This window comes from Stegodyphus dumicola, chromosome 10 (genome assembly GCF_044657685.1).
Source record: "Stegodyphus dumicola isolate Sdum_Otavi_A_Nest chromosome 10, ASM4465768v1".
NCBI classification, from domain to species: domain Eukaryota; kingdom Metazoa; phylum Arthropoda; class Arachnida; order Araneae; family Eresidae; genus Stegodyphus; species Stegodyphus dumicola.
In genome coordinates this window covers 146,995,316-147,012,861 of record NC_140777.1, presented here as the reverse complement: position 1 = coordinate 147,012,861, position 17,546 = coordinate 146,995,316, and the positions used below count along the sequence as shown (strand labels likewise).

Sequence of the window (17,546 nt, the reverse complement as noted above, 5' to 3'; positions counted from 1 at the left end):
GAACGACAGTCCACTGTGTGAAAGATAAAAGTATTTTAATTCGAGCAGTGGCAACACATTCTTTTCAGATCTCTGAATTTGTTTATTTAATTCGAAAGATAAATATTTTGCGTTTTACCCAGTGCTAACAAACTTCTTTTATATTGCTGAGTCTTCTCATAAAATTGGAAACAAATGTATTACGCTTTGCCGAGCTGCAACACAAAGCTTTGACAATGCTGAGTTTTAAACAAAAGTTCCTTAGATTCCCACAAAATCTGGAATAAATAAAAGATAAATTCAAAATTCGGGATACGACTAACTCGTGTGAAACACTACATGTATTCAAAATTTTGCGGCTCCAGGTGCCACTGTTTTTCTCCAAATAGGATTAAATTCCGAAGATTAATATATTGCATTTTACTAGGTAGCAACACACTTCTTATTCCTGAATTCCATTTCTTATCCCTTTATATCCCTGAAATTCTTAATTAAATTTGATGGGTAAATATCTTACGCTTTTCAGAGTGGCAGTATAAAGCTTTTAAATAGCTTACTAAGATAAAAAGTTCATTAAATTTACACAAAATACGAAAAAAATTAAAAGCAAAAACGAAATTTAAAATTCATTCATTCGTTTTGAAAATGATGTTATCAAACTTTTGAAGCGATTATATGCTCAGCAAAAGAATTCCATTTTACGAATCTCACATCCGATTTAGGGAATAACCACAGTATTATTATTATGTTTGTCATTGTTAAATAACAAATAAATTGTTAATAAAATGTACTCACTTTTTTAATGAGCTCCTTAGCAGTTTGTATATTTTGAGCTATTTCTAAACCTTGCTGCATACATAGTGCCAGATAAAAGCAACCAAGTGCGATACCTTGTTTCACATGTTCGAGTGGGCATTCACGCTCTCTAGCAAGACTTTCTAAATCTTCTTCCGATGCCAATCTGAAAATTAAAAATGAAAATTTTCGTGTTGCATTTTCTTTCAAGTTTCAGTTTGAAAAGAAACATATAAAACAAGAAGTCTAAGAGCTGTCGCATTTAAGAATAAAAATACACGGGAGAAAATTTCAAGATATTTTCTTCAGGCATGACAATATTTTACAACCTCAAATTTAGAGTCATGACAGGAGAAAATTTATTAATATTGAACAAGTGGAAAGGAATAATCCTTGGCAGAGTAACTATGATAAAAAATTATTATACATGCATGAAAAGAAAAGTATAATCTGATATATTAAAAGTGAAAGCATGCCAATAGGCATAATTTTAAGAAGCAGAAAATTTTCTCCACGAATAATAGACACGAAATGTAATCACATGGTTAAAGAACATTTATTATATCTTAGATTCTTAATTTTAATATTTTAGCCAAGATCAACGAAATGTAAAAATAAATCGAAGCAAAACAGCAAAAATAGTTTTCTAATAAGATTCTAATCTAAATAAGATTCTTATGAAGGCTTTATATAAATTCTTTGAGAAAATTAAAAAAGCATAAGTAAACTCTTGAGAAAATTGGTACTAAATTTATTGGTGATTAAACTAAACTTACTCTCTTCCTAATGTCACTGTTCTGTGATACATTTGGCGACGGTAGCAAAATGCTGCTAAGTGGCCTTTGGCAAAAATGTTTCCTTTTATAGTGGCATTGACTAGGTATACATAAGCGAGTTCCAACTTGACTTCTGTTCCTATTCCATGCATATACATCACACCTAAAGCTCCTGTAATTAATTAATAGTACAGCTTACTTTTAAATATTTAAGTTTTAGTGATACAGTTAGGGACAAAGAAGCATTCAGTTAATATTATTACGAACTGTACGCACGAAAGAAAAGAAGACTTTTTTTTTTTCCCCACATCAATCAGTCTTGTTTATACTGATGTGGACTGCAAAAACAACAGAAGTAGAAATTACGTATTTCTCTGTCAAAACTTCCAGTTTAAGACCTGCAATGTAGCACGTAAAATATATTCATGCATATCATATATATACATCCTCAATCACATGTAAATGCACATTTTTGGCATGCATATCAACTACTATAATTTTTTAAAATATTAGAAATTTTTTAGAAAGGAAGAAAAATTATTTTTACTTAGGATGATCGATATTTGTTGCGGGTTTATGCAAAAAATTATTTTTAAATAAATAAAATAGTTTGTTAGACGAATATATCTTTGACTATATTCCCTTTGTAATTTTAAATAATTAATTTAAAATTTAAAGTATATATTAAAAACTCAACGGTCTTTCAATAAATAAATAAATAAATAGATAAATAAATGTTATTATCATGGATCACTGATTTTAGGTTGTTTAATCGGTAGCTAATAATTATTACCTTTTTTAATTTCGACTAAAACCTGTCTATACTGTCTTGGTATGAGGGTAATTTATTTTGTTAATAAATTATCCTTCTTCTTCTTTTTTTTAGTGCTTTGACTGAAAACTGATATATGATAGCATTTTAAATATTTGGGTAAATTACATTCGTAGTTTTTGAAACATCTGAAACCATATTCTAGTTTATTTCTGAAAAACTAAAATCTGTCACTTTAAACAACATTGATTTAGGGAACTTTCCTTACCCTCTGAGACATCGCTTCCTGATTCGGATGCTTTTTTATGCCAGTAAAAAGCTTTCTTTGCGTTCTTAAAAAGTGGGTTTGAATAGAACATCCCTAGAGCTGTTTGACACTGTACTGAGCCATAATAATGAAACCCAGTTTCAGGATCTTTCTGTAAGACTGCTCCTCGAACCCAACATCTGTGAAAAATAAAATAATGACATCAGGTAGAATGACCTGTTATATTAATCCTGCAGTTTAAAAGATTTCAGGAATTCATACTTTCAAGAGGATAAAAATTAATACTTATTTGAAGAACATTTAACATTTTCTGAATGAAAAATCAATAAGACATTTTTGAAAATAGCAAATAATCATTTTCATTGTCCAGTTTATATTTTACTTTCAAGAGCATCAAATATCTTGTCACTGTTAGTAAACTACTGCATACTTTTATATTCGTTTTCGATGGAGAATGGCTTTTGGATATGCTTTCTGCCTATTTGGACGTCTTGGAATTTTGTAATTACATGGCTTCGGAATGTTTTTTGTTACAAACTCAGACGCTATTTACTTTGCTATTGTAAGGATTATGTTAATTTTAATAACAGTTAAATTGTGAGTTAAAGTTCCTTTCCTATCAATTCTTAACTTCAACTTACCACTTCAGGCCAGAACGTCGTGTTAGAATCACGTTTGAATGCATAATGAGGAAGAGAGGTATTTAACAGCGAAGTTCTTCGGTCTTAGAGAGAGAAATACCAGGTATTCTGGCTGCACGCGTCCGCCGTTTTAGGCTACTCTTTCGTAAGCTATTATTACACTCGGCGGCACTTTAGGCCCTTGATAGCTTCGCAGTCTATTAAAGAAGCCAACTCCGTTAGAATTTTGATAGCTTCAGCCATACCTCTTTACTTTATATTAATTTAGTAATATTCTTAGTCTCTTAAGTCAAAGCCCAAGTGTCGGCTTTATTGTACACTCCAAGACGGAGTTTTCTTAAACCTTAGTTGAAATAATAAAGGGTTAGTTACTCTTCTATCTTGTTTCCTGTCACACGAACTCATGCGATTATTCGCTTATCAGTTCTTAAGATTCTTCACTTCCAACAGTAACTTAGTAATTTCAAAGTGAGGAACGATATACACTATGAGCAAAGATGTGAACTTCAATCTTCCTTAGGACTCTCTCCGTTAAATTCTAATTTTTATCAGGCATTTTTTATAAGCTTATTAATGAATTTTTCCTCTCCCCCCGAAAAAATTTTTTTTGATACTTTATTGAATATCTATATATGTAGATTACGATATAAATTACCACGAACCTACTACATGCATTTTATTTAAATAGAAGACTATTATTCTCGGGTTTCGTATTTGTTGTTTCATATTTCACAGAAACAGCGTATGCTGCATCTAGGAAAATTATGCAAAGATAAATAGAAATATCAAAATTTGCTTTCGTAAAAACAACCTTTGGATACCTTAAGAATGGATGAAAGAAAACTACAATTCAGAAATAACAAGAGAGTACTTTTATCGATGCAGTTGGTACAGAATAGATAGGTTAGGTTCTTCATATACTGGAAATTCTTTGGACTAATCGAGAGAATTTATTGTGTAAGGTCCCACCAACGGCCGAGCGCGAAACTCGCTGAACACTGGTAGTTCGCTGCGAGGTTCGAACCCCGCGAACGGGCTGGCTGCGTGGGCTCTTTCGTGGTTTTCTCCATGTGTAACATATATACGAGCCAGTTTCCCTTACGAAGTCCTCCACGAAGGCATCCCTCCGATTAGACAAATAGCCCTCAAGGCTTTGCCGTAATTACATAATCCAAACCATGTATGTAAGAATGTTTGTTTCGTCCTTCACAATGTAATTTTGCGCAGTGAGGAACAAACTAAAGGTTAGATTACCAAAATTCAAAGATTTTATTCACTTATCTGAAAACTAAGCAGGAACAGGAAAGCACAAATTTTTTAACGGGTTTGATAGTGTGAATTTTCAAGTTTTTTGACCCGTTCGAACACTGTTTAAAAATTACCGTCTACTCACAGAAGAAGTGTATCACTTAGATATTAGTAATTGAAACTATTTTGTTGGACAAAAAATTAATACACGGAAGAAAGCATGGAACCGAATATCGATAATACCTCCTCCCCATTTCAAATGCCTTTGTGGAAACCATATCTGCTATGTGCGCAACTTAAAAGCTACCAAATATATTTAGATATTTTACTAGTTATTTCTTAACATTTAATTTAAATGAAACAAATTTACTTTAATAGTTGCCAAATGTATTAAGATATTTTACAAGCTATTTCTTAACATTGCAGTTAAATGAAACAAATTTACTTTTCTTTATTTTAAAGTATTATGTTAGACCATTTATATTTTTACCAAACTGTTCAATATCAAGCAGACGTATGTCATATACTCTTACATATAAAACTTTTCTTTTTCTTGTTTAAGACATTTTAACAACCACCCGGACGGTATTGTGGTTAGAGAAGCCTACTGCGGTGCCGAAGGGTCCGGGTTCGAGTCCATGTGCGTTTTTAATTGTAAAGTGTCAGTGCGGCATGAGGCACTCTAAACATAAGGCAAACCGAAAGTCCTCTGGAGAGGTTGATGGTAAGGAAAGAGGGGTGGGAGACCCTAGGACCCCGGGGTGGTGCTTAAGGCTCTTGCCAAAGACAGGTGCAGTCTCGCATTCCTTTTCCCGATGAATTTCGTGGGCTTGTTCTGACGGTTAGTTAACAACAACCGTCAAGTTACAGTTACAAGAGACAAGTTAGGTAAGTCACACACACACACGTTTTAACATCCAAGGTCATCTTATGCGAGATGATCACCTTATGTCCGAGCTGACATATAAAGATTTAAAAAATATCTTTAAATACCGAGAAAAATATTAATTTTTTTCAGATAAATACCAAAAAAAGTATATTTTATATTGTTTTTGAATTACTGCTCCAACCGCAAATATCTACAATCCGAAAATCCTGCTTTAAGTCAAAAACAGATAATTATGAGATTTTAACTCTTAGGATCAGAACTAGAGGAAGAACTCTTCCGGATGAGAGGAAATGCTTCCTGTCATTTTTGTCGGTTGTTCGTGTTTCCAAAAAGACAAAAATAATTATTTTTCACATAAAATACACCAAGTCTCTTCCTTACCGCTCTGCCTTATGTCATTGTACGATTTATTTTGTACTTTGCTGCTCGTTAAAGCGGTTAAAGGATGATACATTTATAAAAAAAATTATGAGATGTTAATAATTATCCAGTCATTTAATCATGGCACTAGGCAGCTGACTATAATTTCTTCTGAATTGCCAATCGGGTAGTTAGTAATAAATTAAAGAGGAGGTAAGTCAATATTCTGTTCAGTTAGTTCCGTATTTTGACTGAATAAACCCATATTTGCTTCACGCGTTTTCGTTAGCAATGCATTAAGGTATTATCGAAATCTTATAACGTATACCACGTTTTATATCGCAATACTTTTCTATTCGGAAATAAGCCATTACTGATTCGAAATAAATCTACTTATTAAAAAAATGAAATGTTGGTAACTACTACTTTTAGTTAGCTATTAAATTATTATTATAAGTGACTAAATGGTCTTATAAGTAGACGGAACAATTAGGATACGATCATAGAATAGTGCAAAAAATTATAAAATTTAATGGAACTGAAAAAATTTAATGGGTTATTAAATTAACTAATGGAATCCTTTTCATATGTGTATTATTAAGTATTTATTGTCATTTTCATATATAAAAAGGTGATAGTGGCGTCATCTAAGAAAGAGATAACTAACTAAAAGTAGTAGATCGCAAACTGCATTATTACCGAAATGTATACATACACGGTTCTTTATACAGCAGGGTATTTTGATAGGATTTGAAGGACTGATCGCAGATTTGTGTTTCCAGTTTAAGGAAGGAATCAAATATGGCCATCAGAACGATGTTTTATATAATCGGAGCGATAAAAGAAGTAATTTATCCTTATATAATAAAAATTATCCAAATTAATTAATTAAATTTTTTTGAGACAGATAAAAAAATTTTTTAGAAGAACATTTGCTCATAAAAGTTTTCGTACGCAAATTTTTAAGATTTCCAGACAATCATCTATACAAAAGTAAAACTTTTAATTTCCTGTTTCAAGATATGCTGATATTCTAATTTTTTTTTTGTTTAATATAATTCAAGGTTATACAGCCATCGGAATAATACTTTCTTTTTAACTATTAAAAATTTTCTTAAATTGAATAATTTTGATAATTTTTCAAGAAAGCTTTTTTTGTAACGAAGAACGTTTCCTTTACACATTTGGGGGGGGGGTATGGTTTTGAAATTGTAGATTTTAATCTAACTGCTCAAAGAATAATAATAAATGTAATGTTAAAAAGCATGAAAAATTGTACAAATGTTGAACTTCTTTTTCTTAAATGAAAGTAATATCTGCTGTTGCGAACTCATAAAATTAAATTTCAGTCCTTGAGTAAATATAAAACTCAACTGAAAAAGAGAACAAAATGCTGCAAAAGAATTAAGAAGTGACCTTTTTTTTTTTTTTTTTTTTTTTTTTTTTGCTTTGCGCAAAAATTAAAAATTTCTCATAAATACACATTTTGATAATTAACAGATATCTTTTATTAATTCTTGAATTATAAATTTGTCACATGATGAAATAATTCGCAATTATTAGTCCAAAGATGCAATTTGCCCAAAATGACTATTAATTTCGTTTTGGCATTTTGCTTCGATTCACGATAAGAGGTTGATTTATCAACCAAAAGTCTTTCTAGAGGCATGTGATAAACATTCCTGTGATTTCAGTCTTTCATTTAAAATCTACTACTACGATTTCCTTCCGCTAGATGTCACTACTGAAAAAGACGATTTAGTCGTAATTCTATTTAGCACTTTACAGCCTTTTGTTGAGGCGTAATAACACATTCTATTATATGGAGTAATTCAAAAATATTTGTCAAAAAAATTAAACGCAGGTAGAGAGAATTGGAATAAATAGATTTTATAATGGAATGTGTGTAGGAAAATGATCCGTTGAAGTGGTACAAAACATCGTTGAGCAGCAGATAAAAGCATTTTGCTGGTGCAAATCGTCGTTACTGGAGCAGTTTACATCGCTCAGAGCGCGGAATTTCTGAGTATGCATTTTATATATGAGACTGCGGATAGAAATAATGCAGGTAAAATGTTTGCTATGCTGGCCAGTTCGCATTCGTGTAGTGATGTATACGGTCCATATTCCCATCGAGAACGATGTTTTATTCAGAACACTTTTACCAACCGCAAAACAGTGCCTTATACCACCTCAACCCAACATTTTCACCTATATGTTCCATTACGAAATCTGCTTATTTCTATCCTCTTTACCAGCTTGTACACTTTTGGCAGATATTTTTGAATCAGTATTTCTTATGCGTTTATTAATATTTGTTATATAATATGCGTTTATTAAAATGTTTACTAATATTTGTTTGTTAATATTTGATTTTTAAATAATGCAATAGAAATGAAGGTGTGAAGTAAAAGTGAAACAAAGAGAACATTCATTAATCTCCAAATTCGGAGACTCTTAAAAGATACAAATTTTTACAATAAATGAGCAGGAACTAGTGACTTGGAAAGCATTTCTAGAAATGGTGTATGAATTTGTGCAGAGTAATAAGACAGAAAATTACTGCCAACTGTTTCAAGAACTCCTGAGCAACTGGTACAGATAATTTTTGAAAATTCACTTCCTGAATCGCCAGTGGAATTTTGCTTTGAAAACCTAGGGGCTAAGAATAATGAATAAGGGGAAATATTAAAGTTTTTTGTAGAATTCAACCTATACCAAAACAATGGAAAAGGTAAACTAACAAAACGGGCGATTACTATTGTTTTCTGCTTAGAGAAATTGAAAGGTATTACAAGCCAAAGAAGTAACTACAAAAACTAGAAATATATCTAATTTTTGGAATATTTCTGATATGACCTTCATAATATTGAACATTAATTATCCTGATATAGATTAACAGTTTCATTAACAGTTTTAGTGTATTAAATGCGTGATAACTTACGTAATATTTAGCATTGCGGATTAATAACATCAGTTGATAACATGTGTACCCAGCGCTAGTGTTATATGACCAACTTTCATAGATACTAAAGTCTATTAGTGAAACAAATAGAAATATAAGTTAACAAAATTAAAATATATTGCCTCTTCTGTCTTATTCTGGAAACACAAAAATGTTATTTATTGTGAACTGTTATTTTCTTTTGTGCCTGTATTCAGCAGGTCAAATATATTTAAGATTTATTTTCATCAATTCGACAGAAAAAATGTTTCAATTTATTCACTAATGTTATTTATTAATTAGCTGCAAAATTAAACGGAAAAGACAATTTCTGGCGGAAAATTCGAAATCAGGCAGATTTTAACAGAACTTCGGACTACAATCACTTTCTCTTTTTCTTTGATTTTGAATAGACTATCACTTTCTCTTTTTCTCTAATCTTTCTTCTTCTTTTTAATACAATCACTTTCTCTTTTTCTTTGATTTCCCTTATTTCGAGATTTTTAGCTTAGACGTACGTCAGCATTACTAAATGGTAATGGTTCAACCGAATAAAGAATTCCCCTCTGATACGAGAGACAGACGAATTCCGATTTAATGAATATAGAATCAACGTTTTTGTCAGATTAACTTTTCTTTTAGCCAAAGGACGTTAGCCCAGAAGAGCTATTAATTTCGTATCTGGCATTTTGCATCGAAAATTTTAAAAATCTGAATCCCTTTTCAAATCGTTGCCACCAAATATTATCTCCCTGTGTTATATTTAAAGAAATTAGGTAATGAAGAATCTGCATAAATGTATGTATGTTTCTCGCATTGTGATAAAACAACGGTACCTAGAGCCATCCAATTTTTTATAACGTACGTCTCCACCCGAATATGGGCATCTGAAAGCCCAAATTTGGAATTTGCTTTATTATCTATTTCATATTTTGTAAAGCAGTTATGATTTTTTGATTAAGAAACTCAACAATTTCAAAGCTAGTCATGGCAACATTGTACGGAAACAAAAAACATTTTTATATCCAGCGCGTAGCTTTTGGCAGAAATTTTCGAAATGAAGTGATATCAAGTATCATCAATAACCAATTTTAAAAGTTTTTTTACTTTTACTTAACATGGCTCCACCCTTAAACACTCCGCCCTTACACGGAAAGGGATGAATGCCCCGTGGAGGTCTTTTTAAGGGAAACTGGCTCGTATCCACGTTACACATGGGGAAAACCACGAAAACGCAAATGCAGCCAGCCCATAGCCCGGGACTCGAACCCGCGGACCGAACTACCAGTGTTCAGCGGCTTTTACCACTCGGTCGCTGATGGGCAATTTTAAACGTTCGGCTTGTTTTCCGAAGTGCAGTCGAATGTAATCTATTCGTTACTGCAGAAAGCTATAAATGATGGAACGAAATTTCTGCTAGAAGGAAATAGAATAAATTTCTCATGGTTAATCAGTTTTCACATATTGAAGTAGAACATATTGAACCGTCGTTCTCTGTATAACGTAATGGTAATGAAATGAGCAGTAGATCCTGTATTGAGCATGGATATACAAAGATAAACTGAATATAGAAAATGAAGCATTTAAACATTGCAATATATGTATTAATTAGATAAAATATTATAGAATTAATAGCGACAAAAATGGTAAACTATTTAGTAGGAAGGCATAAATTAAAAACAATCTGAAGGGGGGGGAACTAGAAAAGCAATAGTGAAATGAAAGCAAATTAATACAAAAATTGAAGAATAATTAAATAGTATTTATAAATTTCATTGAATTTTCCAAGGGGTAACGGAAAGAATTATCAGAAAACACATATTTCTGAATTAATTGCAAAAGAAAAATTTTAAAAAAATCGCTTTTAAATTTAATATAAGTGTAATTAAAATAAAAAGTTTAAAAAAAATTTTAAGAATTAAAAAAAGCAATTATTAAAATATAACCTGCCCCCAAATTATGCTGAGAATATGCAAAAAGTAATAATTCAACAATTTAAATAATAACTTAATTGATTTCTTTAATGTGTTCACATTTTTTTCTTAAATATTTTCTTTCAATTTTGTATAAATATCTCATTTAATTAGTTTTATTTTAAGAAAATTTCTTTGATTGTTACGAAGTAAAGGAAATACTGTGAACGCGGAAAAATTCCGGTATTATATTTCAAAGGAGTAACCATTTTGACCATTCCTCAGTCCATTTGGGCGATTTTCTTTCTATGAGATCTGTACGTACGCACAGAATAATGGACTTTTCTTTCCAAAATGGATTCAAAAGGAATTTTTTTCGTGATGTCTCCACGTACGTACATCAGTACGTATGTATGCATTTCGCATAACTCAAAAACGTTTAGTCGTAGAACGTTGAAATTTTGAATATGGGATTGCTATAACATCTAACTGTGCACCTCCCTTTTTTTGCTGCAATTGTGGCAGTATTAAGGATATATAATTCATATACCCATTTCCTTATTCGGCTTACCTAGCCTTCCTTTTCCATTAGTCGTAGTCATGTATTTCCAAGTAGAGAAATGTTTTAAAAGACGAAAATATTCATGTTGACAATATCAAATTTAAAAATATATAATTTTCGATAAATAGCGAAATTTAACTTCTCCCGGTTCCTATATACGAGTATATATATATATCCCGGTTCCTATATATATATATTGGATATATATATATGGTTCCTATATATATATATAAGTTTTATACTATATACGCTATCAAAACATAAAATGATACGAAGTTTGACTCCCGTACGACAAATATTGACGGGGACATATAATTTCAAAATTTTCAATTTTTGATGTCATTTTCAACTTGCCTTGAGGGATCGGTTATTCAATTAGAATAATTCGAGGAAATTAATGAAATGCAGCAAAAAGTGCATATAATTTAATAGATCGTGCAAGGAAGGTACGTGGTGTTCACATCAGATTCTCTGCAATTCTACAGAAATGTGGCTCTGTTGATAATTCTTTCGACTACTTTGTAACAAAATCCAAGAAATTATGAATTATTGTTTAGAACCTAATATTTAATTCTAATTTTGTGTTGTATTAATTTACTCATATTTCAGTTTCGTTTTCCAAGTTTTTGCTTCAAATTGTTTTTAATTTGTAATACACCTTCCAGTTAGATAGTTTACCATTCTTGGTCGATATTAATTTTACAGTATTTATCACTTTTGATTATATACATACAGTATAATATTGTCAGAGTTACAAAAAGTAAAACATTTTCCTATGCAAAAACTGCAACTTGCCAGTACGAATGGTGATAATATTTTAAATCTCGAAAGGCCGTATTTTCAATTGAAATATAATTCAGACAGGAAATAAAGGATAATATACGACATATTTTTAAAACGTACTTTTCAACGCAGTGTATTCGTCTTGAAAGTAATAAATGCTATTTTTATATTTTACTTAGCGTGTGTAATATTAGCCCTCCTTATTTACTTTTAAATTGAATGCAGTACACTAAAATGTTATTTAAAAAAAAAAAAAAAAAACATAATATTTTTTATTGTTTTTCTGAATTCTGCTTCAATTGAAAACATGAAATTTAAGATGTTTTCACTCCCCGCGTCGCTTCCACTGTTCGCAAAGGAACACGTTTTAGTTTTGGTAGAGATTCGTAAATCTCGGAAAAGCGTGGCAATATTCACTTTTATCTGCGTCTATATAAATAAAAATCATATCATGTTCCTAACGGTTTCCCATGTAATAAATAATCTCAGTTTAATGAAATTTTTCACTGTCTTGGGAGATTAGTTTCGTCTCGCCTTTCGACTATAGATGCCTGCATACTCGATTACTACTCACCTTTCAGCTTCAACGTCGTCTTTAGCTACAGCAATTCCTCTGTAATAGAGTTCGCCAAGATAATACAATGCTGTAGCCAGTAATGCTTCTTCTCCTGGCCTAAAATCTTCGAATGCAGCCAGTTTTTGTAGATACAGTACAGCTTTTTTCTGGGAAGGTCAATATAATATGTATGAATCTTAAAATGAAAATATGTACACCAGTTTGTTATTAAAATGTTCGAAACCATTGTTATTGACAGTAACAAATTTTAAATCAATACTATGATATTAATGATGTATTTAAACCAAATTTATTAAAACTTCTCGCAGTAAATCCAGAAATCAGCAGATATTATCAATCCAAAAATCTGTCCTGTCACAACCAGAGTAAATAAACCCACTTTGTTGGATGCACACAGAAATCTTTAGGAATCTCAAAAAACCCTTATTTGCAACCACGATCATATTTTTAGTTAGTTTAGGAATTATTCGCATACTTCCGTGTTATAAACGCATTCTACTCCTGTGGCAGTCGGCGCCAGAAAACTCAAAATTTTTCAGGTGTCTTTTGGGTATATTTTTTTCTCCAGGAAAACTAAATTGAACATTCTAAGGTTTAGAATTCTAAAATGCGTAGCAGACATTAAGTGTAAAGTTAGGAAAACCAGTAAATAGGGTTTCATGTAATGAAATTCTGTACCAAAGTACAAAAATCAGAATTACAAAGCTTCATTTAAATGGTTTCAATTCAGGAATAAGTGTTTTAGTTCACACTTATTCTTGAACGACTTTTTTGAAGCTTAATGATGTTAACATTTTAAGGGTTTTTTTAAATGTATTATTGATTATTAAGTAAAAATATAATATAGTTCGCAAGATAGTAATGCGATGCAAAGTTAAATCTTCCTTAAATATGATTTCGGAAGAGTTATAAAAAGATCGGTGAGTGAGATCTGGAACTAAGTTCTGTGGAATGCCGATAAGTACTACCGAAATAGAGGTAAACAAATTAGAAAGAAAATCAATTTATGTTATTCTCTAAAAGATCCTGGATCCAATTGTAAACATAAAGGTCAGTAAAAAAACAATCTCGTAGTTTCTTTTTATTTCATTTCATAGGACAAAAGGTAAATCAGACAAAAGGGGCCTTATTTGTTTCAAATTTCTTTTATACATTCAAGAGGAATTTTATTTCTAAGACATGTAGTCACACTGTTCTCTTAAATTTTACTCAGACCTTTGAAATCTATTTGAAAATATCTTCAGCTTTTGCAATAATATTTTCTTTAAGCCCTCATATTTAGTTATCTGGAATACGACAGTTATGACGCACTTGAATACATAGTACTTTCCATAGTTACAAATTTCACAGACGGGGTTTTGAGACGGATTAAATTTCTAACAAATTTCTCACTTTCAAAAGATTCAAACGACTTCAAGATGCGTTGAATCTGATTTAAGTGATGAACTCAAAGGAATTTCAGTACATAATAGCTGTGCAATACAAAGGTGAATGTCAGTTTTGGTTATTGATAGAAAAAGGGCGCATAATTCCAAACATCATGAATACCATGAGCATTAGTTTTCTTTTAATGGAAAACATATATTCAATGAAAATACTTTAAGTACTGTAATTAGTTATACGTCACATTAATCTCTGAAATAAATAAAATAGGCTAAAAGTATTATATTGCAAAATTTGTTTTCTCGTAACCTATATTTTATTCTAAACATATTTGCGAGTAGAAATATTTTAAATATGACTAGCCAAATAAGTTAATTAATTACTCAGATTAATGGAGAAAAAGTATTACCTTTGTCCTATAAAAACACTGCACACTAAAATAGTTTTAAAGTATCTGTATTCTGATGATCGTTACAAACTAATTTTTAAACAACATTCTGTTGCATTCCGTTGCACAAAGCGGAATTCGCGGGAAGCGAGAATTCTAAAAGCCATATGCCCAAAAAGTAAAGCTTGAGGTTATATGACATTGATAAGTATTTTAATTGTTTATATAATATTAAATTCTTATAAAATATTATTTAAATGTTTTTATAGTAGTATTTAATAATTAAATTGTGTATTCATGCTAATAACAAACACGAATAATGATTTTGAAAGATATTTTTTGCTTTACGGAATGATCGCTTAGCAACTGATAAACAATTCAAGTAATGACGTATTAGTTAAATGTTGGAATATCATCGACTGGTAACGGAAGACGGTACTGAATAATTTTATACTTCTTTTAATGAAAAATTGATGAAGAAATAGAAAAAAATCACAACGACACAGTATATTAACTATGAATTCGCAAGCGAATATTACAAATGATGCTTCTGGAGGAAAGCTTTCAGATTGGTAACTTAAAACTTAGGCAAGAGTTGAAAAAAAAATACGTAATTTTGAAATATGTATATGTATGTATGTATATGTACATACACGTATTTTCCAAACACATATTACACCTATATTATACATGCGTGTGTGTGTTTACACCTATATGTATATGTGTGTAATATTTTTGCTTACTCTATCATTAGTATATGGTGCAAGAAAAGAAATTTATAATAATGTAAAAACATACATTTTCATTATCGAATAGCATTGACAGCAGTGAAAGTGAGAGAAACTTGTTTCCGTTCTCCTTTAAATGTTCATGTTAATAAACTGCAAGTATAAATTTCAAAAGCAAATACATCAGTTTATCATAAAGTAAGGCAGAATGAAGGGGAATAACACTAAAATAAAAAAAAAATTAGGTTTAAAAATTCATATCTCTTTGGCGACTAGAAGTTCATATTACGATTCTCAATGAAAGACTGAAGATAGCACAAACAGAAAGCATTTTTATATCTTCAAAACCAATTTTTTTGTTTATTTTTAATTTGACAACTGTTAATTCCGTAAAGTGTTCTATTTTGAAAAAATAACCCTAGGGTAAATTTAATCTTTCTGTAAAACAAAATATGGTCTATAATCTGTGAAATTGCTATAGTAAGCAATTACGTATGCAACGAGTTTTATTTTCAAAAACATTTGCTATGCCAAACTAGAACTTTTTATTTTATTTTCTTAGTTATTCATCAGAAAAGCATTCGGATAATAACGGAATGTCATTGACCTTTTAAAAAAGAGGTATGAAATTTCACTTTGAAGTACTTAAATATTGATAATTCAGAAATGTTATATATTTCAGTATAAATTTTTGTGTACATTGTGCGGTTAATCGAGACAGTTTATTAAAGTTTGGCTCGTGGACCAGTTACAGAACTTTCAATGCATGAAAGCCAAGAATGTTATTTTTAAAATTAAACTAAATAAAATTTCAGATTATTAATGATATTGGAACTAATTCAGTGTGTATTTTGAGAGAATATGACACCAGTTTGTATCCAGGAGCAAGAAGGTTCTGCTTAATTTTAGAAGATTAAAATTTTTTTTCTTGGTAGAATATTTGACCGTTACTTGAAAATGACGAACCTTTCTGACGTTCTCTCGAAATCCATGGATTGTTTTTAATAACATTAAAATAAGTCTAATGATTTGCATAGTATCATAAATATAGATTTTTATCTATTAAGAGTTAAATATTGATGAAAAATAACTTTGGTGCTTATCATAAAAACTGCATGTTTCTTCAGAATTACTTTTGAGATATAAATTTAATACATTTAAATAAAGAGCCACATAACATTTTAAAAACTTTCATAGACAGATTATAACAAAAGAAAAATTTGTTTTAAATTTAAATTACAATAATTGTGTGCAGTACCATGTCTTCGACAACTCCAAGTCCTTTATAATACATGTACGCCAGCATTAGCATAGCCCTTGCTTCACAATCTTCATACTTAAAGAGCAAGGCCAATGCTTTTCCATATCGACCCTGAAATATGAATGAATATTTTAAATATAAATATTCGTACCTGTTATCACAAATTAAGTATAATATAAGATCTGAAGCAATATATTGGAAGATTATAAACATCTTTTAAGAAATATTTAAACATCTTTAATTTGTCATTCATACAATTTAACACGCTGTTGATTATCAGACATGTTTCCCTTTGACGTATTTTAATCGTTAATAATTTTTGACGTAATTATCTTTCAATTAATGCAATGCATTGTTAATTTACATGAGAGATTTGAAAACAATACACGCTTTTAATAATTTTAATTTTTATATTGGTTTTAATATAATTTTAAATATGTTTATTTTAAGAACATTTAATTTATAACATATCTAACTAATAATTTTATAAACATTTGTGCTGTAGTTAATGTGAAATTTTTCTAACGCCATATATTGCGTATTAAAATACAGAATAATCGTTTGTACCCTTAATTAAAGTAATTTTTTTTGCGAATAATTTGCTTGGAATGGATTTTTGCCTTATTGAATAAGTATATATATATATGGTTTAAGGCTTCATATAAGAAGGAGCAAAAATTTTCAATTTAGTTCCGACATTTCCTTTTTGATATATATATATATATATTATATTGTTACAAATATGTAAATAATTTAATCAAATTACATGTGAAATTGCAGTACCTTTTGTGTAATGTTAACATGAAACATCTAAAGAGACGCAAATCTGCCGGAAAAGTAAGATTAAAGAGGAAATTCTATTTAACATTGAGGTAAATGGCTATTTTGCCAAGCTGGCGACTAAATTTGCCGTAAAGTTTGGCGAGAAATTTCCAAAAGTCGCCGAGCTTGGCGACCATTTGGTGACGTTTAGGTCTGGTCCATGTGTAACTATAATTATTACTCTAATTGAATAACTGTAATTGGTCCCCATATGTAACTGTAACCGTATGGGGCCCTTGTATGTAATTTTACCGTAAGCCTGGAGAGAACATCAGTGTCCAGGTTTTAGCTTAAAATTAGATGTTGGTGGGAGCTGCACTTTTTACATGAGTTTTTCATTGCATTCTGTTTAATATTCTTAGAAATCTGGAGTAGTAACTACTGATTATGCTCTCTTATACTGAGTATATTTGTAGGAATGGTTTTTTGAAAAGTTCCAGAACTACATTTCTTTTGA

General features: G+C 30.4%; 2 protein-coding genes across 4 annotated transcripts in view; one reads left to right on the top strand and one right to left on the bottom strand.

Annotated features, from left to right (window-relative positions):
- LOC118201065 (LRP2-binding protein-like) overlaps window positions 1-17,546 on the bottom strand; it is a 99,830-nt gene that overhangs the window by 3,097 nt on the left and 79,187 nt on the right. For all 3 annotated transcript variants that reach the window (XM_085825690.1, XM_035373095.2, XM_035373089.2), the window contains exons 3-7: window positions 16,265-16,378; window positions 12,505-12,653; window positions 2,591-2,769; window positions 1,551-1,722; window positions 775-940 (exon numbers count right to left, since the gene is read on the bottom strand). In XM_085825690.1, coding sequence (XP_085681816.1) covers window positions 775-940; window positions 1,551-1,722; window positions 2,591-2,769; window positions 12,505-12,653; window positions 16,265-16,378 — 780 coding nt within the window. The remainder of the gene's footprint in view (window positions 1-774; window positions 941-1,550; window positions 1,723-2,590; window positions 2,770-12,504; window positions 12,654-16,264; window positions 16,379-17,546) is intronic.
- The window catches only part of LOC118201050 (synaptic vesicular amine transporter-like), a 231,192-nt gene continuing 219,429 nt past the window's right edge, over window positions 5,784-17,546 (top strand). The window contains exon 1 of the mRNA XM_035373075.2: window positions 5,784-5,941. The gene's annotated coding sequence lies outside the window, so the exon portion shown is untranslated. The remainder of the gene's footprint in view (window positions 5,942-17,546) is intronic.